General features: G+C 64.3%; 11 protein-coding genes across 11 annotated transcripts; 3 read left to right on the forward strand and 8 right to left on the reverse strand.

Moving 5' to 3' along the window:
* Positions 1-185: 185 nt before the first annotated feature.
* On the reverse strand, positions 186-1,154 carry JCM10292_000602 (uncharacterized protein; the record flags this gene model as incomplete). Its single annotated transcript, XM_076651004.1, has 6 exons — positions 186-281; positions 347-436; positions 495-539; positions 594-704; positions 764-823; positions 885-1,154. The coding sequence occupies 6 exons, from the start codon at positions 1,152-1,154 to the stop codon at positions 186-188; spliced, it is 672 nt and encodes a 223-aa protein (XP_076503421.1).
* A 233-nt stretch (positions 1,155-1,387) lies between these two features.
* Positions 1,388-3,357, reverse strand: SCD6 (Scd6p; the record flags this gene model as incomplete). The annotated part of the gene is made up of 6 exons (XM_076651005.1): positions 1,388-1,432; positions 1,503-2,765; positions 2,825-2,918; positions 2,976-3,048; positions 3,145-3,208; positions 3,301-3,357. The coding sequence occupies 6 exons, from the start codon at positions 3,355-3,357 to the stop codon at positions 1,388-1,390; spliced, it is 1,596 nt and encodes a 531-aa protein (XP_076503422.1).
* A 411-nt stretch (positions 3,358-3,768) lies between these two features.
* On the reverse strand, positions 3,769-4,927 carry JCM10292_000604 (uncharacterized protein; the record flags this gene model as incomplete). The annotated part of the gene is made up of 5 exons (XM_076651006.1): positions 3,769-3,881; positions 3,969-4,047; positions 4,109-4,221; positions 4,324-4,556; positions 4,629-4,927. 5 exons carry the CDS (start codon positions 4,925-4,927, stop codon positions 3,769-3,771), a joined length of 837 nt encoding a protein of 278 aa, XP_076503423.1.
* Positions 4,928-5,355: 428 nt separating this feature from the next.
* TIF5 (translation initiation factor eIF5) lies at positions 5,356-6,861 on the reverse strand (the record flags this gene model as incomplete). Its single annotated transcript, XM_076651007.1, has 6 exons — positions 5,356-5,454; positions 5,513-6,172; positions 6,247-6,518; positions 6,583-6,633; positions 6,693-6,745; positions 6,809-6,861. 6 exons carry the CDS (start codon positions 6,859-6,861, stop codon positions 5,356-5,358), a joined length of 1,188 nt encoding a protein of 395 aa, XP_076503424.1.
* A 471-nt stretch (positions 6,862-7,332) lies between these two features.
* JCM10292_000606 (uncharacterized protein) lies at positions 7,333-9,483 on the reverse strand (the record flags this gene model as incomplete). Its single annotated transcript, XM_076651008.1, has 9 exons — positions 7,333-7,471; positions 7,610-7,762; positions 7,833-8,131; positions 8,233-8,509; positions 8,569-8,654; positions 8,719-8,830; positions 8,890-9,017; positions 9,083-9,092; positions 9,155-9,483. The coding sequence occupies 9 exons, from the start codon at positions 9,481-9,483 to the stop codon at positions 7,333-7,335; spliced, it is 1,533 nt and encodes a 510-aa protein (XP_076503425.1).
* A 276-nt stretch (positions 9,484-9,759) lies between these two features.
* JCM10292_000607 (tubulin gamma chain) lies at positions 9,760-11,955 on the forward strand (the record flags this gene model as incomplete). The annotated part of the gene is made up of 11 exons (XM_076651009.1): positions 9,760-9,775; positions 9,833-9,865; positions 9,944-10,182; positions 10,246-10,338; positions 10,403-10,492; positions 10,551-10,841; positions 10,903-11,058; positions 11,158-11,316; positions 11,395-11,583; positions 11,665-11,841; positions 11,899-11,955. 11 exons carry the CDS (start codon positions 9,760-9,762, stop codon positions 11,953-11,955), a joined length of 1,500 nt encoding a protein of 499 aa, XP_076503426.1.
* A 757-nt stretch (positions 11,956-12,712) lies between these two features.
* On the forward strand, positions 12,713-15,522 carry MEP3 (ammonium permease MEP3; the record flags this gene model as incomplete). Its single annotated transcript, XM_076651010.1, has 13 exons — positions 12,713-12,726; positions 12,852-12,986; positions 13,220-13,273; positions 13,332-13,419; positions 13,479-13,490; positions 13,547-13,677; positions 13,737-13,903; positions 13,961-14,079; positions 14,148-14,191; positions 14,363-14,676; positions 14,801-14,960; positions 15,038-15,143; positions 15,205-15,522. The coding sequence occupies 13 exons, from the start codon at positions 12,713-12,715 to the stop codon at positions 15,520-15,522; spliced, it is 1,662 nt and encodes a 553-aa protein (XP_076503427.1).
* A 310-nt stretch (positions 15,523-15,832) lies between these two features.
* Positions 15,833-16,849, forward strand: JCM10292_000609 (uncharacterized protein; the record flags this gene model as incomplete). The annotated part of the gene is made up of 3 exons (XM_076651011.1): positions 15,833-16,115; positions 16,176-16,540; positions 16,598-16,849. The coding sequence occupies 3 exons, from the start codon at positions 15,833-15,835 to the stop codon at positions 16,847-16,849; spliced, it is 900 nt and encodes a 299-aa protein (XP_076503428.1).
* Positions 16,850-17,117: 268 nt separating this feature from the next.
* On the reverse strand, positions 17,118-18,809 carry SPN1 (transcription factor SPN1; the record flags this gene model as incomplete). The annotated part of the gene is made up of 7 exons (XM_076651012.1): positions 17,118-17,552; positions 17,629-17,907; positions 17,966-18,054; positions 18,117-18,196; positions 18,272-18,455; positions 18,543-18,588; positions 18,651-18,809. 7 exons carry the CDS (start codon positions 18,807-18,809, stop codon positions 17,118-17,120), a joined length of 1,272 nt encoding a protein of 423 aa, XP_076503429.1.
* Positions 18,810-19,142: 333 nt separating this feature from the next.
* Positions 19,143-22,348, reverse strand: GCN20 (putative AAA family ATPase GCN20; the record flags this gene model as incomplete). Its single annotated transcript, XM_076651013.1, has 15 exons — positions 19,143-19,204; positions 19,274-19,332; positions 19,400-19,410; positions 19,485-19,510; positions 19,581-19,758; positions 19,822-19,946; positions 20,010-20,083; positions 20,170-20,431; positions 20,500-20,774; positions 20,846-20,943; positions 21,009-21,450; positions 21,512-21,570; positions 21,638-21,868; positions 21,949-22,228; positions 22,293-22,348. The coding sequence occupies 15 exons, from the start codon at positions 22,346-22,348 to the stop codon at positions 19,143-19,145; spliced, it is 2,238 nt and encodes a 745-aa protein (XP_076503430.1).
* Positions 22,349-22,693: 345 nt separating this feature from the next.
* On the reverse strand, positions 22,694-23,481 carry JCM10292_000612 (uncharacterized protein; the record flags this gene model as incomplete). Its single annotated transcript, XM_076651014.1, has 5 exons — positions 22,694-22,750; positions 22,842-22,890; positions 22,959-23,184; positions 23,267-23,357; positions 23,434-23,481. The coding sequence occupies 5 exons, from the start codon at positions 23,479-23,481 to the stop codon at positions 22,694-22,696; spliced, it is 471 nt and encodes a 156-aa protein (XP_076503431.1).
* Positions 23,482-24,391: the final 910 nt, after the last annotated feature.

The raw sequence follows: 24,391 nt of genomic DNA on the forward strand, positions 1-24,391 counted from the left end.
CTCGATGCGTTGCCGCTTGTTTCGCTTGCTATCGTGGCTTGCTTCCGCATTCTGCGCTCCCGCTGCGGTCCTGCGCTGCCCTAGTCGAACCACAGCTGCGAAGTCGTCTTGCTTCCGCTTCCTTCCCGACTTCACTGATCGTACTAGAGTTGCCCGATCCACACTTGCACGGCTTCGCGCACACTCTACCACCCCGACGCGTGCGTCTGCTGGTACACCCGCTGCTGACCTGGCGAGAGAAGTCCGCGGCGATCGGAAGCCGCAGACCCGCGTGCAAGAGACTGGAGATGCGGTGCTCCGTCAGCTTGAACTCGCTCCACGCCTTGAGCGTGCGAAGCTTGCGTACCCTCATGGGGTGGCCGTGCGCTAAATTAGACGACGGGTGACCAATGAGCTTGACAAGCTCGGGGCACAGGCGAGGCAGCAGCTCATTGCGCTGAAAGGGAGCATATTAGCGCGCCCGGAACAGCATCCAGGACGGTGGATGGACGCACGGCGTAACGCTCCTTGTCGTTGCGGACCAAGCCGTAGTGGCACGCCTGCAGTTCGCGAACCAACTCGAAGCACTTCGCGGGCTCGTTAGGGCATCGGACTCTGAAGTTGACTTGATGGAGACGGCGCATCCACGCAAAGTTCATAGTGCCGCCGGACGCATCGATGACATCGACGATGATTGCGCGTTCATACTCGACTCGGGAAAGGCTCTGCAAGAACAGCGGTAAGAACGTGCATAGAGGCGTCGGCTTTGGCGCTGCCCACTTACAGCCATGAGGAGGAACCAATTCGAGAAGAGGTGGTGCGGCCCGGCCGCGCGAGGACACGCCTGCAGCAAGACTTCAGCTCAGCAGTGCGCATCGTCTGCACAGGCGGGCAGCCGCGCATACCAACTCGGAGTTGAGGCTGCAGCCAAAGTCCTGGTAGTACGAGACCACGTCCTGCACGTCGCTGAGCAGCTCATTCTGCTGCTCCTCGTTCAGCGTGTAATACCATTCTTGGGGCACGTCGTCGCGGCGCTCGGTGTACCACGCAGAAGCCCTCTTCTGAGCAGCTTCCGCATGGCGTTGTCCCGCGCCGCGAACGATGCTGCGCTCAATGGCGGACTCTGCATCCCGCAGCTTGTCCAGAAGCCGAGTATACCCGTCTGAATGCGACATGGGATACGCGAGCGTAGAGAGAAAGAGAGAAGAGAGAAGCGAGGAAAGGCATCGGCGGGGAGGGGGAGCGCCAGATGAAAAGCAGCGGACGACGAACCGGAGAAGCCGCGGAGTCATGGGCGTCCATGTCCACACCCGAAACAGGAGAGCCAGAAGATGGAGCCGTTCATCCGAATCCTTTTGCATGCGGAGGAGTTACAGAGAGTCGAGAAAGGTGCGGGCGAGAGAAGCGTTCACTGCGGGCGCTGGCCGTACTGCTGCTGCTGCTGCTGCTGTTGCTGCGCGGGATGCATAGTGTCTGCGCGTCAGCACGCGATTACCGAGGCAGTCAGAGAAAAGTAGACGCACGCCGCCGCGGTAGCCACCGCCGCCTCCTCCGCCGCCCTGCCTGCGCGGACCGCGCCCGCCTCCTCCGCCGCCACCGCGGCGCTGACCGCGCCCGAGCCCGGCGCCCGTCTCGCCAAACGCCTCCATGTTGCGCTCGCGCTCCTTGGCGCGATCGTACCGGCCGCCGCCGTACCCTCCGCCGCTGGGCCCGCCGTAGCGGCCCATGGCCGACTGCTGCGCCGGGTCGTTGCGCGTCTTCGAGTCGGACGAGATCGTGTCGAAGAAGGACTTTTGCGGGTTGTAGAAGTCCTCGGTCGGGCCGGCGCCTGCGGCGGGAGGCGGGACGACAAAGTCGTCCTGCTCGCCCGACGAGCCGTTGGTGGGTGCGGGCGCAGCGGCAGCCGGCTCGGGGAGCGCAGACGGCTTCTGGAACGTGGCGTTCGACTTGGCAAAGTCAAACTCCTCCTGCGGAACCGGCACGCCGGCCTTGGGCGGCGCGCCGCCCGGCGCATTGCCGTACGGCTGGAGCGCGCGGCCCGAGCGGTTCTGGCCCTGCGCCGGACCCGAGAAGATGGACGCGCCGACGCCGTCCTCGCGGCGGCCCTGCGGCTGCTGCTGACCGAGGTTCGCGCGCGACATGTCCTTCGCGAGCTGCTCAATGTCGGCGGGCTGCCTCTTCGGCGACGCAGCGGCCGCCGCGGCCGCGCCGTTCGTCTCGGGGCGGGTCTCGTTGGGCGTGGCCGGTGCGCCCGAAGCCGACTTGTTTGCGTTGAGCGAGCGCTGGTGCTCGGCCGAAGCGACGGCAGCAGTCACGCCATGCGCGACCGCCTCGTTCGACTTGCTCGTCTTCTGCCCGGAAGCGGCAGGAGCCTGCGCCGACGCGGCCTCGGGGCTCTTCACGCCCGCCTGCGGCGGCTGCGGCTGCTGGGGCGGGAAGGGCGAGCCTTGCTGGCCGGGCGCGGGCGGGAACGGCGGCTGGCCGGGGAAGCCGCCAGGGCCGGGCGGGCTGAACGGACCAGGAGGACCGAAGGGACCCGGTGCACCGAAGGGAGGGTGCGGCGGGAAGGGCGCGTTGCCGTAGGGCCCGAACGGACCGGGCGCGCCGAAGGGGGAGGGCGGGAAGGGGGGCGGGTACGGCGCGAAAGGCGACTGGCCGGGGCCGGCGAGGTGGGGGGGAGGGGGAGGGAACGGCGACTGTGCGCCGGGAGCGGAAGGAGCCTGGGGCTTGGGAGGAGAGGCAGCCGACTGGGCGGGCGAGGCGGCGGCAGCAGCGGGCGCGGCGGTCTGTAGCGCGCTCCGGTCAGTGGACGGCTGAGGAGTGATACCAGAGAGAGCGCGCGCACGCCTACGATGGCCGGGTCGGCCGGAGCAGCGTCGGCAGCGGGAGCCGCCTCAATCTGCAGGTCCTTGACGTCCGACGCGCGGAACACGATGAAGCTGCTCATGCACAGTCAGTGCGTGCACGTCCAATAGCTGGCAGTAGCCCGGACGCACTCGTAGACATTGTCGCTGGGAGGGACCTCCTCAGCCGGGTTGCTCTTCCTCCCCTCGGTTCCAAGCGAGCGGACTGTACATGTGAGATCGTGAGCAGATCTTCAAGCAGAGCAGCAGGGGTGCATGGCAGTGCCAGATGAGCCCTGCAAGCATGCGAGGGAATGCTCACCTTTCTCGAGCGAGATGGTCGCAGCCTGCGGGTCGATCGAGTGCAGCACGCCCTGGTAGCGGATCTGGAGCCAAAGGGAGCGTCAACCTCACGTCTCGCACCCTCGAACGCTGTGCGCGGCGGGTGCAGCCGAGGTGGGACGTTGCGGAGACTCACGTCGCTCTTCGAGACGAGGCTGATCGTCTGGCCGACGAACTGCGCGGCGCCGGACATCCTGCGGCAGTCACACGCGCTAATGGGTCCTGGGCAGACGGGCGAGAGAGCGAACCGGTGCGGACAGAGCGAAAGCTGCAAGGGGGACGAAGGGATGAGGACCTGCTAAACTGTACTGGCGGCGGACGGTGATGTGTAGCTCCAGTTGAGTTATGCTGTCAAAGGCCCCGTCTAGTCGTTGCGCAAGCGGCAAGAGGAGAAATGGATGCCAAGTCGGACCTTTCGCATCGAAACGACGAGGACAACGCGTCGCAAATCAACAAGTTCGATAGGCCGGCTTCCAATACGTGCTGAACATATGCCACAAATGCGAGAGGAATACGACAGGAAGAAAGGTCGACGTTCTAATACGCAGAACGGCCGACATGCACGCGACTGTACCGCTTCCACCCCCCAAACCGTTGCCTTCCCTCATGCTGGCGGGTTGAAGAAGAGAGGCTTGCTCGGGATACATGACGCCGAGCCGTAGCCGGCGTCTTCGTCCGGGCTGAGGACGTGAAACCGCCAGCCTTCGCGGCACATCACTGCAGCGAGGCCAGGAACGGGTCAGTCGCGCTTGTCCCCCACCAAGCGTCAAATGACCCAGCGAGTGGGTAAGAAGGACAACGCACTGATCTCGCAGCCGCCTTCGGTACACTCCGCCTGCAGGACGCCTGGTTGTGCGTAGCAGTCCTTCTGTTCCTTTCCACACTGCGCGCCGTTCTTTCGTCAGCAATACGTCTCGGCCGGATGAGCAACGCCCAGGGCGTACCGAGTAGGGTGAAGATGTCGACTGGCAGATGAACGGGTCGTCGTCGCTGTCGCCAACTCGAGCGAAGCCGATCGGACAGGATTCTTGCGACGGCTCAAAGTCGGCGAGGAACTCTGCAGGTCCCGTATCATCAGTGCCCCAGGGTCAATACTCGTGTAGCTTACGAATGTGGGACTCGAAGGCGGCAAGTCCCGAGACAAGAGAGCGCAACGCACCGATTCCGCAAGTCGCCCTCCGCCTCTTGCTCCGCTCGTGCTTCTCCCCGCGAAGCACCTTCTTCAGCTTCTTCCGCCTGACCTCCTGCGCATACTCTGCGTCCTCGCGCAGGAGCCGCGCGTGGATGCTCTCGTCGCGCTGCGCGTCGTCGCGCAGGTCCTCGACGCAGATCGCACGGCGGTCGTTCTGGTCTGAGCCGTGACATAGGGGAGCGTCGGCGTCAAGCTTGCCGCTGCATGGCGTGCGTGAGCCGGGTGAGCGTGACCAGGCCGGAAAAGAACGAGGTCGGAGAGGAAGAGCGCACCAGAAGCATCCGCCGTCGCTGTCGAGTCGCGCCATAGTCGCAGGTGGACATCGTTGGATGAGCCACGCCGCACCTGCGCCTGCACCCTCGCCATACGACTGCTCGAGCGCGCCGCTGCCAAAAGCGCGACTGCCGGACCCAGAACTGCCACCAGAGGACGAGGACGACGAGGACGAGGAAGCAAGGCGGGCGTTGCGGGCCATCTTCTCGGCGAGAATCTTGCTCAGCGAGAAGGCGAGGCCCTGGTGCGACCCGCTGCCGCCAGCACCGGCACCGTCAAAGGTGCCGAGGTCGTGCATTGCTGATTTCCGGTGGGGGACGAAGAGGCGAGGCGCAAGCAAGGGCGTCGCAAGGGCGCGCGGACAGCAGCAAAGCGTGTTGAACGAACGGGAGAGCGCAACGGAGCAAAGGCAGGAGGTCAGGCGGGCGGCAGGCGACTTCCTGGAGTCACTCGGCAAGCGCGTCTCGTCGCCGTCGATCGCGACGCGAAGGTCAACATGCATCCGACCACTTTCCCGGCTGTCTCGGCAGGCGAGGACTCGCTGTAAATCGAGCAGATTGCACGCAGGACAGCTTGCTCGCGGCGATGGGCAACGCAGGCCGAAGAACCCGGGTCAAAGCCCTCGCCTCCTCGTGCGCAACCGCTGCTCTCAATACGATCAGACTCGTCCAGAATGATGCTGGTGCTGAGTGGTGCGTGTAATGTCAGATGCATAGAGTACACCAACTAGTCGCTCTCGTCCTCCTCCGAGTCGGCTGACTTGAGCCACTCGACAAAGGGTTCCGCAGCCTTGCGGACCTGCTTAGAGACGTCCTTCGGCACGTACTGCACGCGTAGTGTGTCAGCAGACCATGCAGACGAGGTCAGACGAGCGGCAACACACCTTCTTCGAGACGTGCGAAGCCCAGTGCGCGATCATCTCCTCATCGTCGAGGATGTCGGCCTGGTAGAGCATCATGAGGACCTTCGGGGTCTGAGCGATGCACTCGGGCTGCTCCTCGCCCAGCAGGATCTCGAAGCCGCCGAGAAGAGACTTGACGTGCTTCTCCGACGTGGTGAGCTTGGCGAGGAGGGGGAGGTAGGTCGGCAGCTCCTCGACGACCTTGTCGGTGAAGAGGACGGGGATGAGGGCGACGAGCGTCTTGTGCTTGGTGGCGATGCCGCGCGACTCGGCCTCCTGGTAGATGGCGGCAGCCGAGACCTGGCCGCGGTTCTCGGCGACCCAGCCGCCGAACGCGCCGTACGGGCCCTCCGTGTCCTCGTCGTCGTCGTCGGCGAGGAGCGACGAGCCGCCCGCGACACCGAGCGCAGCCATGCGCGCAGCCACAGCGTCGGCCGACGTGTCCTCCTCGAAGCCCTCCTGCTCGCGCTCGGCGATGAGCTTGGCAGCCTGCTCCTCGCTCATGAGCGCCGCGGCGCCCTCGTTGATCTTGCGCGACAGCTCGTCCTGGTCGTCCTCGTCGTCGACCTGCGCGGGCTGACCAGCGATCGAGTCGGCGCCGGCAGCACCCTTCTTGCCCTTCGAGGCCTTCTTGGGCGGGTTCTGCGCAGCGAGAGGGGTCAGTCTCGTACAGCCCAAACGCACGGTAATGCGCAAGCCCTGCTCCAGATACGCACCTTGAGAATGAAAGTCGTAAGCTTGTGCTTGAGGTCAATGTCGCCACGGTGGCCGCACGCCTTGCAGTCGGCCTCGATGAAGTCCTTCTTGGTGATGATGAGCTCGGTCTCGGGGTTCTTGCACGACTGGCACAGGACGAAGCGGTCGATGAAGCCGTCGAGGAGCTCGCGCATGCGGTTCTGGTCGTGCGCGCCGTTGACGATGTAGCGCTCCGTGTCGTCGTTGAAGGTCGCCTGCGCGCCGAGCTCGCAGCCGAAGTACTTGGTCGGGTCTGTCGATGAAGTGCGAGTCAGCTTCCATGGCGGACAGGCTGATGAGAGCCGTGCAGGACCTACACGACGCAGGACGGTTCAAGGCGCGCGCGACGTCGGCCATGTTCGGGAAGACTGGGGGAGTTCGGTGCGTCAGCCAAGGCCCGCTAGCGCCAGCGTGTAGAAGCACGCACCGGTCTTGATGCCGTTACCCTTGCCCTCGATCTTGGTGAGGAGGACCGGCATCCTGCACAGGCGGTGGCGCAGTCAGCCTCCACACTCCACAGCACAAACTCCGCACGGAACGCACTTGTAGCGGTAGAAGCTGTCCTTGACATCGCGACGGATGTTGACGGTGGCCATGCTGGGCTATTTGAGGGGGGACTTTACGAGAGTAGGAGGGCGGTGCGGACGAGCGGATGAGAATCGGACAGTCGATCGCAGGCGCGCAGGAACATAGGCTGGTTGGCCGACTGCGAGCTCGGAGTGTCAGTCGCGCGGATCCACGGCGCGTTCGAGCGGCGCGAAGGGACGCACAGAGTGCGCAGAGACGAGCGGAGGGATGTCGGGCGGGACGGTGAGCGGGGACAACCGGGGCTCGAGTAGACGCGGGATGGCGGGCGAGTGGGCGCGGTGGCAAAGCAAGGGCGCGGCGACCCTTTGCAGCAGCGGGGAACTGGCGAGCGAGAGAGCGGAGACGGCGAGAGGAAAGAAAGGGCGAGATCGAGCTGAGGTCGACCCTTACCTTTGCCTTACCTTTGCTCAATTGTATTATCGACATAGTCTCTCACTCGGCGTGCGTGATCGGGTCGAAAGCACGTTCATTCCGTCTCGTCAGCCCTTCAGCCCCTCCTTGCGCTTCTGCGTGACGTGCTTCGCCCACTTGAGTCCCGGCCCGCCGAACGCCGACAGGAATGACATGCAGCCGACAAAGACGATGACCTTGCGGAACCCGAAGCGTCCGTACGTCGAGCTGCGCGCCGGACAAACACTGAGTCAGTGTCTTGTTCTCGAGTGCGACAGGAGAGAGACAGGAGGGCGAAGGCGAGCGGACTCGGACGAGAACAAGGATGGTAGGCTGGGGGTTCCGGAAGGGAGAAAAGGCACGCACGACTCTTCCGAGAGGTGCTCCTCGTACAGCGAAGTCGAGATGTACGGCCCGACGATCGACGCGATCCCGCGAAAGATGCCAAAGACGCAGAAGATCATGGTCGACAGGTGCGGGTTCGCGCCGGCGGCGTCGCGCGCGGCTGCGCCCCAGCAGCTGCATGCCCGCGGAATGTCAACACTCCTTTTCCGGGAAGAGGACACAGAGAGAAGGCGGAGAGGCGCACGAGCAGATCTGGCTGAACATGCCAAAGAGCATGGCAAACGCAAACACTGCGCCGAGCGAGCTCGCGAGCCCCCACGCCGTGAGCGCGAGGACGGCGCCCGCGAGGCCCATGACGGCGACGCTGACCGTGAGCGAGTAGTCGGTCGCGTAGCCCGTGAGCGAGCTCCCGATCGAGCCCGCGAGGTTGAACATTGAGACGAGGATGGTCGCCTTGCCGGGGCTCGCGAGCGACGTCGTGTAGACGGGGAGGTAGAGCGAGACGGGCATGTAGCCGAGCGAAGAGATAAAGGTGGTGGCAGTCTGGAGAAGCAGGATGTCAGCAGATGAAACGGAACGCCTCGAGCAGCACAGCACGATGTCGTGCTGCGCTTGCGCAGGCGCGACTGTAACAAGCAGCTCACCATAGCTAGCACGACCGGCTCACGGACGAACCGGAAATCATGGATCGTCAGCCAAGGCGTCCTCGGCCCGCGCGGCTTGGTGAGCGGGATCCTCGGCTTGAGGAACACGAGCGCGAGGGCGTAGACGCCCGCGGTGATGGCGGCCCAGGCGCGGCACATGGTCGGGAAGCCGTAATTGTCTAGGAGACCCGAAATGACAAAGGGGAAGACGAGGCCGCCGAAACCTGTGCCGGAGAAGACGAGACCAGACGCGAGGCCGCGCCGCTCGAGGAACCAGCTGCAGGCGGGCTCGGCAAGTTTAGTCAAGCTCTATCAAGATGCAATAGGTGCTCGTACCCGTTGAGCCAGAGCAGCACCGGGGCGTAGAGGATTGCGCCCGAGACTCCGCACAGCACGCCCTGCAGGAGGATGAGCTGCCAGACCTGCACTCCGCGTAGCCATCGGGTCAGAGTAATGCTCTTTCGTAGTAATGAGACCGCAGTGCACCTTCTTTGCCCAGCTGGCGGCGAGCATGCTCAGGCAATTGACGGCAGCAGATCCCCAAAGCATGAACTTGACGTATTCCGGGTAGCGGCGGAAAAGTGTGATGCATGCGATGCTGCGAGCACCATGAGCACGTCAGGAAGTGCGTAGAGCGGAGCGAGACCGTGGACGCACGGGAGCATGAACATGAGAGCGAGGAGGATAGTGCCGATGCCAGACAAAGCGGCGAGAGACGAGCTTGACCAGGGCTCGTGGGACTGAAGGTAGATGAGGATGGTACTGAACGTGTAGCTGAAACCCCACTGCACACGGAAAGAATCAGGTGAGCGCGACCGTCGCGAGCGTGGCCCGAGTCGCCAGGACGAACGATGAAGGTCCTGCAGGAGCGCGCACTCGATCAGCCGCAGCTCGCACGCCAGAGCAGGTGTCGTCACCTCACTCGAGCACGAAGCCAGCCATGGCAAAGCCCCAGGCGCCCTTGCCCTTATCGACGGGCGGAAGCTCTGCCGCGCCCTGCTCGCCCTCGTCCATGCTGAGCCTGCGCAGCCGCCTGCCCGTCTCCTCTGCCTCTGCGCCGCCATGGGGTGCGAGCGAGTCTCGCCGTCCGAACGAGCGCGTGTCGGGAGGGGGAGTCGAGGGCAGGTCGGGGAGCGGGGCGAGGGAGGAGGGGCGCGACGAGAACTTGTCGTCGAGGGAAGCGAAGGACGACGAGCGCGAGAGAGCAGCGCGCGTGGGCTCTGTGAGCTCGATCTCGTCGCGTGCAGCCATGGTTCCGAGCAGCATGCACACAAGCGGGGACAAGGAGCGAGAGCGGTCGATGTGGGGGATAGCCGCCCTCAAGCCGCGCGGAGCAGGAGAACGTCGGCAAGCGAGGCAGCGGGCGTGCGAGGCAGAGAGCGAGTCCAGCAGGGTCCAGCGAGTCTCTCGAGTCCTCTATACGGTCAAAGGCGCGCTCTCGTCGTGAGTGCGAGGAGAAGGGACGACGACGCGCCGAGGACGCAACTCGAGGTTGGCCGACGAGCGACCGGCGACCACCGCGCACAGATGCCGCGCGAACTCTGTGAGGGCAGCCAGGACCTGCAGACACACGTGCACGGCTGACCAGCGCACCCCGCAGTGACCGTCTCGGCGGGGCAGGCCGGCAACCAGAGTGCGCCGCCGACTGGATCTCTCGAGCCGAGCGCAGCGAGACGCTGACCGTGCGAGGGCTGTTCTGCACCGTACACAGTCAGCGGGGAGTTCTGGGCCCAGCTCTGCGCAGAGCACGGCATCCGCCCCGACGGCATCCTCGACGACCATCCCTTCGCATCCGCAGCCGCATCGAGCATCGGCGAGAGCGGGCTCACCTCGCCTGCGGGCACTGCACCGCCGCACCAGCCCTTCCACGACCGCAAGGATGTCTTCTTCTACCAGGCGGACGACGAGCGCTACATCCCGCGCGCCGTCATGATCGACCTCGAGCCTCGAGTGCGTTCTGCCCGCCTCGCCTCACACCACGCCGTCTTTGCTCACCCAGGTACCCACGCACAGGTACTCAACAACATCCGCAACAGCCCCTACGCCAACCTGTACAACCCAGAGAATTTCTTCGAGTCGCAGGATGGCGGCGGAGCAGGCAACAACGTCCGTCTCCTTCGCTCTATGCCTCCTGGACCCGGTGCTGATTGCGGCTCGCCTCCCACTACAGTTCGCAAAGGGACACGCGGCAGGAGATGGTGTTTGGAACGACATTGCCGAGATGCTCGAGCGAGAAGCAGAAGGGAGCGACAGTCTCGAGGTGCGTTTTGGCTCACGACCGACTCGTGTCAGCGACACTGACCGTCTGGCATTGCCAGGGAATCATGCTTCTCCACTCGATTGCAGGTGGCACCGGCGCTGGACTCGGCTCGTACATCCTCGAGCGCCTCTCGGACGTCTTTCCCAAGAAGCTCATCCAGACCTACTCGGTCTTCCCGCACACGACGAGCTCGGACGTCGTCGTGCAGCCGTACAACTCGATCCTGACGCTCCAGCGCCTCGCCGAGTACGCCGACTCGGTCGTCGTGCTCGACAACAAGGCGCTCGCGAGCATCTGCCAGGACCGCCTGCACATTGGCGAACCCAGCTTCACGCAGACGAACCAGCTGGTGCGTACCTCGTTCACGCGCTCGTTAGCGTGATCCCGCTAACGGACCGTCGATACTGCAGGTCTCGACCGTCATGTCGGCGTCAACACAAACACTGCGCTACCCGGGATACATGAACAACGACCTCGTGTCGATGATTGCGTCCCTCATCCCGACACCGCGGTGTCACTTCTTGTCGACGAGCTACACGCCCTTCACGAGCGACAAGGTCGAGCAGGTGAGTCTGTGCTGCAACGATGCGGCTCTCGGTAGTGTCGCCCTGAAGACGTCCATCATCCGTGGCCGCCTTGCTCACGCACTTTTTCGCCCTTCTCAGGCCCGTGCAGTGCGCAAGACGACCGTGCTCGACGTCATGCGCCGCTTGCTGCAGCCCAAGAATCGCCTCGTGTCGACTTCGTTTGCGAGCGACGCAAAGTCGAGCTGCTACATCTCGATCATGAACATCATCCAGGGCGACGAGGTCGACCCGACAGACGTGCGTGGACCTCCCGCTCTGCCACCCTCTCGTCCTTGACGCCGCTGGCATGGTCCTGATCTGGTCGTCACTACGCAGGTGCACAAATCGCTCGTGCGCATCCGCGAGCGCTCGCTCGCGAGCTTCATCCCGTGGGGCCCGGCGTCGATCCAGGTCGCGCTGACCAAGCCGAGCCCGTATGTGCGCGCCAAGAGCCTCGCAGAGGGCACGGCGCCGCCGCCGCGCGTGAGCGGGTGCATGGTCGCCAACCATACGGGGATCGCGTCGGTGCGTCGGTCGCGCTCGCGGTTCCCTCCGCTTTTTGCTCGTGACGGGGCGCTGATCGCCGTGGTGATTGGTTGCGCACAGCTCTTTGCGCAGCAGCTGCGCCAGTTCGACCTCCTCATCAACAAGAAGGCGTTCCTGCAGGCGTACCGCGGCGAGCCGCTCTTCGAAGGGCGCGGCATCGAGCCGTTCGACGAGGCGCGCAGCGCGGCGCAGGAGCTCATCGAGGAGTACCGCGCAGCCGAGAAGGCGACTTATGTCGTGCGCTCGCTCTTCCTTATTTGCTTGTGCACCTCTGACCCCGCGATCCCTCTGCAGGACTACGGTGCACCGGCAACGTCGTCCGACAACGATGCACGACAGCGTGGGCGGTAACCAAGCCCGCCGCGCAAGACCAGTCGTGCGGTGCGTTCCCCCGCTGTCTCTCCTGTGTGTTTTGTACCGCTCCTGCAGATCTCCGTCGTCGCCGTTCTATACCCCGTACTTCTTGCTCTCCGCTTGTAATGATGCGACCGCTTCCATGAAGCACGTCGTTCAAGATAGGTCGCCGCGCGAAAACGGGAGAAGGTGCGGAACTGGAGCGATTTCTCGTCCGACTCTTTCGGGCGAGACGACCGGCGCGCTCTGGGGAGCCGCATGCGGCGCCTGGACCCAGCTTCGGGCACTCTGAGTGAACACTCGTCATCATTGCAGCACTCGAGAGGACGACGGCGACCAGACTCTCCTATCTATGAGAGGGGTCGTGCGCGGAACTCCAATTCGCGCTTTCCCCTTCTCTTTCCCCCTTCTCGCATCTTTTTCTAGGCACCCTCGTCAATCGCGTCTGGTCGAGCCCAGCGAAAGCCCGCGAACGAGCGCTTCATATTCCGCTGTCCGCGCCTCCCTCCGCCGCTCCTCTCGCGCTACGCGGACGCTCAGCCTTGCCAGCTTGACAAGCGGCCGCTGCTAGACACTTCGCGCACCTCAGACGAGCGCACACCCGCGCCGTTCGATCCCGAGCGCTCGACGCTCCATCGCCAATCGAGCCTCGCCTAGCGCCCTCTCGCGCCTCTCTCGCCAGGATAGGCCTGCACAGTCGTATCCAGCCACACTCGACGCCCAGACACTTTTCTGAGCCGGTCCAGCCGCCACCATGCCCAACATCACGTCCGTCGGCGACCTCGCTCGAATCCGCGCTATCCCACGGCCTATCTCTCGTCGCCCTGCCGAGGCGCTCGAGAGTGCGCCGTCCAGTCGCACAGTCGCTGACGAGAGCATTCGCACGCACGCAGTTACGGCAACCTCGTTGCTTCGGCTCCGCAGTTCGACCCGACCTCGGGAGAGACGTACTCGATCCAGCCAGGCGGGACCGATCTCATTGTCACCGACCCGAATGGCGAGGTACACGCGTACGATCCAGGTGACATGTGCGTCGAGAGGCCAGCTCTGTTGCGGACGACGCGGAGGAATCGCGGGACAAGACGCCGAGGCGTGTGCTGAGCTGCGGAGCAGCGAATCGCGTCAAATGCGCGCTGCACCTACTCGACACTGCTTTCAAAGGAGCAGCGAGTCGGGCGGAGGGAGGAACGCGGCCTCGAGGGTTTTGACAACATCCCGCGGCTGGCCCGGCACAAGGCTGACTTTGTCGTTTCCTTCGCAGTGCCTGGGTTCTCGCGTCTACGGCGCTCGTCTGGGTGATGATTCCTGGTCTTGGGTAAGTCATTCCTCTCGCATTGATAGACGAGGCAAGGCTGATGACGGCCCTTCCGCAGCTACCTCTATTCCGGCCTCGTCCGCCGCAAGAATGCCCTCACTGTCCTCTTCCTGTGTTTCATCGCCATGGCCATCATCTCGTTCCAGGTGTGTGCCTGCTGCGCGAATCGAGCGCGTCGAAGCAAGCTGACTCGCCTTTGCCACAGTGGTTCTTCTGGGTCCGCCTCCCCCGCCCTATCCCTCCTCTTTCAGCGAGCTGACTCCTTCGCAACAGGGCTACTCTCTCGCCTTCTCGCCCACTGGTGGTCCCTTCCTCGGCGACATGCACTACTTCGTCCTTCGCCACGTCTACGAGGCGCCTGTCCCGCAGGCGAACTACAAGGTCCCGCAGGTCGTCTACATGATGTTCGTCTCCCCTCCGCGCTCCTCACAGCGTACAGAGTACTCACACGACATACCCGCAGCTACCAGAACATGTTCGCCGCCCTCGTCCCGGCCGTCTTGATCGGCGCCGCCGCCGAGCGCGGGCGCTTCCTCCCCGCCTGCATCTTCTTCTTCTGCTGGTCGACGCTCGTCTACTGCCCTGTCGTGCACTGGATTTGGGCTCCGGAGGGCTGGGCGTTCACTCGCGGTGCGTTTCGGTCATGTTTCTCGGTTTCGACCCTCGCTCACCCGTTTCGAACCGCAGGCGCGCTCGACTACGCTGGCGGGGGACCTATCGAGATCTGCAGCGGAGTCACAGGATTGGTTTATTCGATCTTCATAGGCAAACGCCGAGGCTTCGGAACGCATATTCTGTCCTTCAAGGTGCGTCCCGAGCCCTCCGCGACTTCGTTGCCGCTTCCGCTGACTCTTTAACCTTCTTCTCTCGATAGCCGCACAACGTCAGTTCCATTGTGCTGGGGACTGTGTTGCTTTGGTACGCCGATCTTCCAATTCGATGTGAATCTAGGAGTGTCGCTGATCTGCATCCGCCATCTCCGCCTCCTCCTCTGCCTCGCTCTCCGCTTCGTCCATGCAGGGTCGGCTGGTATGTCGTTCTCCTGTACTGTTCTCACTACGGACCATCCTGACTTAACGGACTCTCCAGGCTCGGCTTTAACGGTGGCTCGACATTCGGCGCAAACCCTCGTTCCGCCGTCGCGATCACGAACACCAACCTCGCCGGTAGTATGGGCGGGCTTGCGTGGATGCTCCTTGACTTCCGTCTGGAGCGCAAGTGGTCCGCCGTCGGATACTGCACGGGCGCGATTTGCGGTCTCGTCGCCATCACGCCTGCCGCCGGCTTCGTCAGCTACGGTCCCGCCATCTGCATCGGTGTGGTGTCCGCTATCGTGTGCAATTTGCTCACGACCCTGAAAGGCTTCTTCGCGTTCGACGACGCCATGGATATCTACGCATGCCGTACGTCTCGCTTCCCTCGTCGCCATGATCCCATCCTGCCTCTTCCGCCTCTCCTCTGCGTTCTGGGGCCCATCTCGCACTTTGGTCCGGTGACACTGAGCTGACTTCGCTTGCTCAATCGCAGACGGTTGTGCTGGTATTGTCGGTCTCGTCCTCACCGGCGCCTTCGCACAAGCCGAGATTGCCGCCATGGACGGCCTCACGGTCATTCCCGGCGGTTGGCTTGACGGCAACTACATCCAGATGGGTTGGCAGTTTGCCTACAGCTGCGCCGTCTGGATTTGGTGCGTCGCTCTCTTTCGCAGTCTGACATTCGACAGCGGAGGACGTCGCTCCTGACCGCCGCCATCCCTTACCGCAGGACCTTCGTCATCTCTTACATCCTTATGTTCCTCATTAACCTCATCCCCGGCTGCAAGTTCCGCGTCGACGAGGAGGGCGAAATCATCGGTGTTGACGAGGCTGAGGTGCGCAATTCTGCCGCTTCCTTACGCTGCGATGACGTCCTGACCGCCTTCCTTTGCACAGCTCGGCGAGTACGCCTACGACTTTGTCATGCTCCGCCGCGAGGTCGACTCGACGCACGGGTTCGTGCCCGCCGACCCCGAACTTGGTCACAAGCCCGCGCACGCTGGCGCGCCGCACGTCCGGCCCGCCTCGATCAGCTCGCACGAGGAGCGCATCCGCAAGGAGCACGAGGTTGCAGCGAACGGCGGGCGCGAGCTCCACTTTGGCGAGCCGAGCGCGCTCACCGAGGGTCCGAGCGAGCAGGCGCCGGCGAACACGCGCGAGCGCGGGATGGCGGCCGGCATGCAGGACGGCGAGGGCGACAAGAAGCTTCAGTGACACTCTTGGCGCTGAGTGCGTCTCTAGCCGTCCAAGGAGGAGGGCGAGCACGAGGAAAAGGAGGACGAGCGCACCTCCCTGTCCACATGCGTCTGTTGCTTAATTCCCAATCAACCTTGCAGCCACTAGACCCCCTTCCTGTTCGTCGTTGTAATACTAGGCTCGGTCTTCTCGACCTCGTTCTCCGTTGTTGGCCTTGTCAGGTCTTTGTCTCCTCGCGCTGGACCGTTGTCTTTCTGAACGTCAACTCATCTCCGCTTGCTCGCCTCTGCGTGCGCTCTGCTGCTCGACCTTGTTCTGCTGGTCCATCATGGACGCCCCCGAGCCCGTACCGACCGCGCCTTCGCCTTCTCCCGCCTCTCCCGACTCTTCACGCTTCGTCTCACCTCCGACGATTGTCGCGACCTCGGAGTGCACGCCAGTGCCTTTGGTGCCGGTAATCAGTCGACATGACGGCTTGCAGGGCTTCTCGCCGGAGTCGGAGCGGATCACGGGCCAGATGAAGGCGGAGCAGATAGTCGCGAAGAACGTCGTCGACAGCAGCAGCAAGGACGACTCGCAGACCGGTTCCAGCGAAGTGAAAGTGAATGATCGTACGTTTTTGGCAGCCCTGCTGGTCTCCGAGCTAGGCTGACAACGTCTCTCGCACACAGCGCATTTTCAGGCGCATCTCCCTTCCGACGCATCGACGCTTCCCTCGCTCGACTCGCTCTGCGACCTCCTCGCGACCTTCAGCACTACCGGACAGATCCCCTCGACTCCGCCGTCGCCGACGAAGTACGTCTTTCCCGACTCGAGCGGGCGCGCGTCGTTCTCGCTCGTCGAGGGCGACAGACCGGTCGGATTCGCCGGAGCGCAGAGGTCGGCAGGCGTCCTCCTCACGAAGCATGCGGAGGATCAGAAGGTTGAGGCCGAGAGTGGGACGGCCACACCGCTTGCACGTCCCGACGCGGGCGTTGAAGTTGAAGCGAGCGAAATGGACGCCTCGTCGCTAGTTCTGCGGCTCTCGACCGCCGAGGTGCGCGACATTGCCTTTACGCGCCACGTCTTTCGTGGTGCGTTGCGCTGACGAAAGGTCGCCCTCTCAAATGCACAGCTCGACGCACCCCTACTCCTCCTTCCCTCATCCTTCCTCCGCACCGGATCGTGCCCCTCGTGCGGACAGCCGTACCTCTCGCCGCTCTCGCCCTCGTACTTCGAGCCGCTCGATCAACAGGTCGTTGCGACTGCGCAGGCGCTCGTGGCGGAGCATTGGGACTGCTTGAAGCGGCTCGCGGAAGAGGGCAAGGTCAAGGTCGAGCTGGTCGAGACGGACGGCGAGATGTAGTACAGAGATGAGTGGACGGAACGGACGGAAGGTAGCTTAGCGTGAGGAACAGCATTGACGCGATCAGCAGACTCGGGGCGAGTATTGAGAAGGCCAGTCCGTCAAAGTGTGGCGCAAACGCGCAGACTGGAAGACCAGCAGGAGCCGAGAAAACACGACATGTTGAGACTGCAGCACAGGAACGTAAAGACCGTGTACAAGGCCTCCCCCTGAACGTAATGCGTCGCTACTCCGCCCCGTCCGCTCACCACCCGTCCGCGACGCCCCTTCAGCCCTTCCTCGCGGCCTGCTGCACCGCCTGCAGCTTGCTCTTGTACTGCCTGAGCCTCGCTCCTCCGCCCTGACCAGGCAAGCGCTCGGCCGTCCCGCCCGTCGCGCTCCTCGGCGCGACCGTAAACGTCGACACCATCGCGCTCGGGATCGCCGCGCGCCTCGTCGCGGGCGCGTTGGCGCTGCCCGCCCCGCGCCCGAGCGCCGCCGCGGCCGCGTGGCTCGTCCCGCCGTACGCGGCGCCCGCGCCCGAGCCGGCGTCGAGGTCGCGGTCGACAAAGGCCTTGGAGCGGCGCAGGATCGGGCGCATCCAGTCGCCGACGAGCTGTGAGGCAAGGCGCGCGATTGAGGGGTCGACGCGCTTGGCGCGCGTGTAAAAGTAGGTCACTTTGCCGAGTTCTGACGCCTTGAGAGCCGAAGTCTCGACGGGCATCTGCAGACACAGGGCATGAGTACAGGATGGGATGGGAAGGCTCGGTGACGGTGCGAAAGCGGCCAGCCAGACTCACGGTGCGGAGGAGGGTGAAGAGCGCGCGCTGGATGTTAAGCGCGGGCAAGCTCTTGTCCGGCAGCGGCTCGAGCCAGCGCTTGACGGCCTCGAACATGCCGTTCTCGGCGATCGAGTCGTGCAGCGCCGTCTTCTGCATGAGGTCGACGACCTTGGGCAGGAGGCGCAGCTTGTGCAGCGCGGGCCGGCCCAGCTCGTTCTCCTCGACGTCGCGGTCGGCAGCTTGCAGCATCTCGCGGCGCAGATGCGCGACCGCTTCGTCGTTGATCATGTCGAGGTCCTGAGAAGTGAAGATAGAGTCAGCATCGGCTGAATGATGGGGAAGGGCTTCCACGCACCTCGTCGTCCTGCTGCTTGCGCCTCTTGCCCTTGCCCGTCGGCTTCTTCGCCGCAGCCGTGATGCGCTTGGCGAGCTCCTTGCGACGACCTGTAGCGATAGAGTATATTAATTGCGCTGCGTGTAATATGACCTTGGCATGCCTGACGCACGAACTTCGGGGTCGAGCTCCTCCTCCTCCTCCGGCTCCGGCTCGCGCGCCTTCTTCTTCGACTTGGTTTTGCGCTTCTTCCTGTGAGCCGGAAGAGGATCGCATCAGCGACGTGCTCGCAAGCAAGCATCGGCGAGGCGCCTTTGTCCCACTCACGGCTGCGGCTCCGCGTCGTCCCCATCCTCCGTCACGCGCTTCTTCTTGCCAATTTTGGGCATCTTGCGGACCGCCTCGGTGCGGTACTCGTCGCCGTCATCGTCGGAGGGGCCGGCGGGCGAGGGCGAGCGGAGCGGCGAGGCGGAGCGGGCGGGAGAGGCGGACCGACGCGCAGCGGGCTCTTCTGTGGCACGGGTCAAGTAAGGCAGCGTCAGCCCTGCTCTAGAGGTGGCTATAAGAGCTCGGCACGAGCTTCGAGGGCCGTACGCACCGTTGTCCGACTCTTCGAGGTCCGAGAGATCAGAGTCGCCGCCGAACTGCGCAGAGAGATGCAGAGAGTGAGCGAATCGCGGTGCAATCTAGTCAGACCCGCCTGCACGCCCTCCTGCGTGCCCTGCGGGCCTGGTCCGAGCGAGAGCGCACGCACAATGTCGTCGTCGAAGGCCGGGCGGGCAGCGGGCGCAGCGTCGCCGTCGCCGGCGTGCTGCTCGTCACCGGCGCCGAGAGACTCTTGCGGGCGGTCCTCGGTGTCGGACATGGCTTCAGTGCGAGGTGGAAGTGAAGAGGACGAGAGAGACGAGCGGGGTCGAGGTGATGGAGTCCAAGAAACGCCGTCTCGCTCAGAAGCGAGTCTGGCAGCGTGGACAGGTCTCGTACGCTTTCACTACACCTACAGTGGCCGGGCAAATTGGAACAGCTGATGACAAGGCAGAGCGGTGTGCTTCCAACTCGCTGATGTGCTCGTGTTCGCACGCACTGTGTGCAGTACTGCTGCTCGTCTAGAGCATCGTGTGGAGGTGAAGCAATAGTGCGCTGTGCATTGCGCAACCCGCTACATCCGCCCCTAGTCTGCTGCCCGCAACAGGCTCGTCTAGACCTGGCTCGGGCGCATCGTCTTGTTGCCCGAGACGATGATCTTCTTGTACTCGTCGACTGTGGAAAGAAGAAACCGGCGTCAGATCCAGGCCGGACAGGAAGTGGGAAGAGAAGGGGTGGACACACCGTCGCCGTAGAACTTCTCGGCCTTGGTGTCGGCACAGACCCAGAGCTCCTTGCAGACGCTGCGGCACCAAGATCATCAGTCAGCACGGCAGTGGCGAGCGTCGATGGGCTATCGAAGAAACGCACGTGTGGATGAACTGCATGACGAGGACAGGTAGAGAGCAAGAGGTCAGTATCGCACAAGGCTAAATGCCGAGAATCGCCAGCATACCGTAGAGTCGTGAGAAACGACGATGACTGTGATGTAGAATTAGGCCGAGTCAGTACCCGCCTCACACCGTACGTAGAAAGGCAAGCAGGGACGCACCGCCGCCGTTCCAGCGGTTCAGCGCGTCCATGAGCGCGTCGAGACCCTCCAAGTCGAGGTGGTTGGTCGGCTCGTCGAGGAGGAGGATGTGCGGGCGCTGCATGCTCAGCACCGCAAACGAAACGCGCGACTTTTGCCCTCCCGACAGCGTCCCGATCAGCTGCAGCGAAGTCATGCCCTGCCGAGTCCATCCCGGGCGTCAGCGGGCTCGCTCCTGAAGGGCGAGGGGTGAGATACGCACAGTGATACCGAACGCGGCGAGGTGCGAGCGGTACTGCTGCTCGGTCAGGCCGGGGAACAGGCGCTGCAGGTACGCGACCGAGTTGACCGTTAGGTCGAGCGAATCGATGTGGTGCTGCGCAAAGTCTGCGCGTTGTGACAAGCGTCAGCGGCATAAGCAGGAAGGGCAAAGCGGACGGGCGAGCGTACAGGCGATGCGCAGGCGGCCGTTGCGTGCTTGCTGGCCGCGGATGGGCTGCAGCTCGCCGATAAGGAGCTTGAGCCTGTGCGAAACACCGCAAGACGTACGTCAGCTCGTTGGCGTCGGAGACGAGTAACGAGAGCGACGGCGCGCGGTTGCATCACGCACAAGGTCGATTTGCCCGCTCCGTTGGCACCGATCAACCCAATGCGCGAGTCGAGGCCAACGTCGAGGTTGACATTCTTGAGCAGCAGGCGGTCCTTGGAGTAGCCAAAGTCGACGTCCGCGAGCTGGAGGAGCGGCGGCGAGATCTTGTCCGTCTCGGGGAATTTGAACGTGACGACGTCGTCCTCCTCGGGCGGCTCGAGTTCGGGCAGCTTCTCGAGGATCTTGATCTTGCTCTGCGCCTGCGCGGCGCGGTTCGCGTTGTCTGTCGTCGTGCGCAAGTCCTGGTTAGCTAGACGAGCGGCAAAGAGTAGGCGAGGGGAAGGGACGGACAGCGCCAGCGGTCGATGAAGGCCTGGAGGTGCTGGCGGTACTGCAGCTGCGACTCGTACTCCCTCCGCTGCTGCTTTGCGCGCTCGCTCTTGGTCGCGTAAAACTGCGCAAAGTTGCCCTTGTAGTAGTCGAGGCGCTCGCCGTGCTGGTGCACAATGTCGGTCGCGACCGCGTTGAGGAACGACCGGTCGTGCGAGACGACAAAGAGGGTCGAGGGCCACGTCTGCAGGTAGTCTTCGAGCCAGGCGAGGGCGTTGAGGTCGAGGTTGTTCGACCTGCGGGCGACGGCCGGGGGACGAAGCGGTGAGACCAGCTCGACATCGAAATGAGTGAGAATGCAACGCACGGCTCGTCGAGCAAGAGGAGATCGGGCTTGCAGAAGAGGGCACGTGCAAGCGAGAGACGCATGCGCCAACCACCGGAAAACGACTTGGTCGGCATGTCCTGCATCGCGCACCCCGCGCGTCAGTCCCGGCGCGGTTCCCATTCCTGTAGTAAACCAAACGCACCTGATCCTGCTTGGAGAACCCGAGACCGGCAAGCAGCTCGGCCGCGCGGGACGGGCCCGAGTCGGCGTCAATCTCGACCAGGAGCCGCTGCACCTCGCCCAAGCGGCCCATCGCGTCGTCCTTCTTGCGCTCGGCCTTGCGCAGCTCGGCATGCACCTTTTCGCGCTCGTCCTCGGACGCAGTCTGGGCGTGCGCGGCGCGCTCCTCGCCCTCGCGCTCGAGCGCCGAGATCTGCTCGTTGAGGTCGCGTTCCTCGGCGAGCAGGCGCGAGCGGTGCACGTCGGCCTGGAGGACCGACTCGAGCGCGGGCGTGTCGTCGCCGACGACTTCTTGCTGCACGTACAGGATCGAGATGTGCTGCGGGACGGCAATCTCGCGCAGCGCCATGGCGCGCAGGAGCGTAGATTTGCCGATACCGTTGCGGCCGATGAGACCGGCGCGGCTGCGGAACGTCGCGTGAGTACACTGTCTGACGACGAGCGGCGAGGAGCGCGACGACGCACCGGCCGAACGGAAGCGTGAGCGTCGCACTCGAGAGGATGCGGTGCGAGCCAAAGTTGAGCTGCCGGGGGTCGCCACCGATCAGTCTGGTGCTCACCATGGGGCCAGGCAAGACGTCGACAACTCACGTCGATGTTCTCGAGGTGGATGTCCTTGCTCTTGCCCTTGTCGCGGCCAATGACCTGGAGCGGGTTGACCTCGAGGAAGAGCTCCTCGTAGCTCTTTTTGCTCTGCTGCGCCTGCATGAGCTTGCTCCCCTCGTACAGCGACCGCGCGTTGCGCTTCTCGAGCTTGGCCTTGAGCTTGGCCTCGGCCTTTTCGAGCGCCTTGAGGTTGACCTGCGTCTCGCGCGCCTTGACCTGCGCGTGCCCGAGCATCCCTCGCGGTCGTCAGCGCGACTTGCTCGGCGGCGAGTAACAGCAGGAGGAGGGTCACGCACGACGGAGGCGACGTCGACGACCTGGGTCACGACCTGCCTCTTGCTCTTGAGTTCCTGCCTGCGCATATCGAGCGCCTGCTCGAGCTTTGCCGGGCCCCTCTCCGCACGGGCCTGCTCTGCGCCGGTGAGTTTGAGCCAGAGGGCGTCCATTTCGGCGCAGACGCGGTCGACGTCGGCGGGCGGGACGGTCGACTCGGACTCGAGGAGCGGGCGGATGAAGGACCCGACGGGGTCGTCGGCTGGGTCGGCATCGGACGAGGTGAAGAGCGAGTTGATGTAGCTGCGGGCGGGTGGGCACGGCTAGTCAGCTTGGTGGGTGTGGAGGGAGAGAGCAGGAGACGCACGAGAGGACGGGGAAGTCGAGGTTGGGCAGCGTCTTCTGCATCAGCTGGGCCGCCATGGTCGCTGCGGGGCTCTTGCTAGCGGTCGAGCAGAACTGCGAGCTTTCCTAGCCGTCGAGCAGGACGAGCGGCAGAATGTCGAGAGCCGAGAGAAGGCCGCACGAGCTGATGAGACTCGACGGGTAATCTCGAATACAACTGCCAATACAATGGATGCAATGCACTCGCGTCTCGAATCACTGCGGGCGCTCTCCCTCCTCTGCAAGTTCAAGCCGAGTAGGAGAGAGAACAGTGTCTGTTTGCAAGATGCGAGCGGGGTTGTACAGTGTGACGGGGTCTGGGGTGCTCGGGAGGCAGTTTGAGGCTACCGGTAGTTCGCGTTCGACGGGTGCACAATGCCGCGCTCACAGCATGCGGTCGTCGCCCGCGACGTTGAGCGGTACCGGGTAGCCGTTCATGGACTGCGCGCGCGCGCAATGTTCGGCAGAGTCAGCCAGAGTGTCCGGACGCCTGAAAGTCCCCCGGCGCGAGTGCGAAACAACGGTAACGAACCTCGGGGTCACCGGCGTCGGCAGGGCGCGTAGCCGTGTTCTCCATGCGCCTAAGCGGACGAGAAGACGAGCGCAATGTCAGCTGGTGATGCACGGGAGCAGGCGAGACCGCACGCACTCTTTCCGCGGGGGCAGTTCCCGCTCGGGCACGTGCGTGACCCCGTCCAAGTCGGGGAGCGTCACCTCGCCCGGCTCGACGCGCGTGTGCCCCTCGGCCGCGTCCTCGAGCGCGGGGCGCTGCGGCATGCTGCTCAGGCCGGCGCCGCTCTCGCCCGTGCCGGCGACGGGGACCTCGGCGACGCCGACGGGCGTCGGGTGCGCTTCTTCGACGGACTCGCGCTCGGCTGTGGGGTTCGTCGGGGCGGGTCAGCGGACTTTGCGTCTTTGGAGCGCGACAGAAGGAGGAGGCGAGGAGGTGGGACGCACCGATGAGGGCGTCTGCGCGGGCCTCCTCGCGGTTGTGTGCGAGCATGGCGCCGTGCTTCTCGTTCTCGAGCTGCGCGGGGTCCTTGGTCTTCTGCAGGTGGGGCGACTCGCGCGAGGGTCAGCTCGGCCTGGGGAAGGAGCGGGCTGCCGAAGGGGGCCGGACGTACGTCGTCGAGGTGGAGAGCGTGCTTGGCCTTGTCGAGGAGGTGCGACATTGTGCTGCTTGGGCGTTTGAGCGACAGAGATGGAGGGGAGAGAAGCAGAGAAGCGGCGAGCGGGGGAGCGTGCGATGACGGCGGGTTCGATCGACTTGGCGGAAGCGCGTTCAGGAGGGTAGGCAGTGGTACAAAGCAGCTTGTACAGGTCCAGAAGCTCGTGCACTGGCCGTCACGGCGCCGTCTGAGCTGAGCAGGACGCGGACAACGCTGGGGCAGCGAAGCGGAGATCAGCAGGCTCATGCGAGTCGGCGGTGGCTCTGGCAGCGAGCGCGCGGGTCCTTGTACAGTGTCCGAGCGTGTACAGTGCCCTGTGAGCTGCCTGTCGGGCGCACACGGCGCGGTATGTACGGTGTCGGGGTGGTCCCGGGAGCCTCCCGCTGGCAGTGCTGGGCAGACGGTCCCGAACGGCGGGCGGCAGCGGTGCAGCAGCTGATGCGGGTGCACGTGCAAGTGCTCGAGTGCAACCTCGTGGCTGTGCGGGCCGGATGGCCAAGTCGAGGGGCGCTGATGAACGCAGGCGGCACGGCGGCACCTCTTCGCGCACGGGTGGGCGAGGCTGCGGGTGTGGCGCAGGCAGAGCATGCTCGAGCTCGCCTCGCTGCCGGCACACACACAGAGGCTGCGTGGAGCAGACGCGGGCGAGCGAGGCGGTGCCGATGCGCCGCACTTTCCTCGCGGCATCTTCCTCTCCGCCGCCAGAGTCTCGCGCTGCGTGGACGAGCACAGCCACGCCAGAGCCCCTCCTGTAAGCTCGAGCTACCCTGGACCGGAACCAACCGCACTCCGCCTGGTCGTGCCCTTTCCCTCGCCATCGCCAGAGTCGATTAGCAATCTCCGCGGCACCCCCACAGCGACACAGCCGTGCTGCTCGACAGTGCGCAAGCTGCACTGACTCGACTTGCAGCGA

The sequence above is a fragment of the Rhodotorula paludigena genome, assembly GCF_050403205.1.
Source record: "Rhodotorula paludigena JCM10292 DNA, Rt_paludigena_JCM10292v1_ctg44, whole genome shotgun sequence".
NCBI classification, from domain to species: Eukaryota; Fungi; Basidiomycota; class Microbotryomycetes; order Sporidiobolales; family Sporidiobolaceae; genus Rhodotorula; species Rhodotorula paludigena.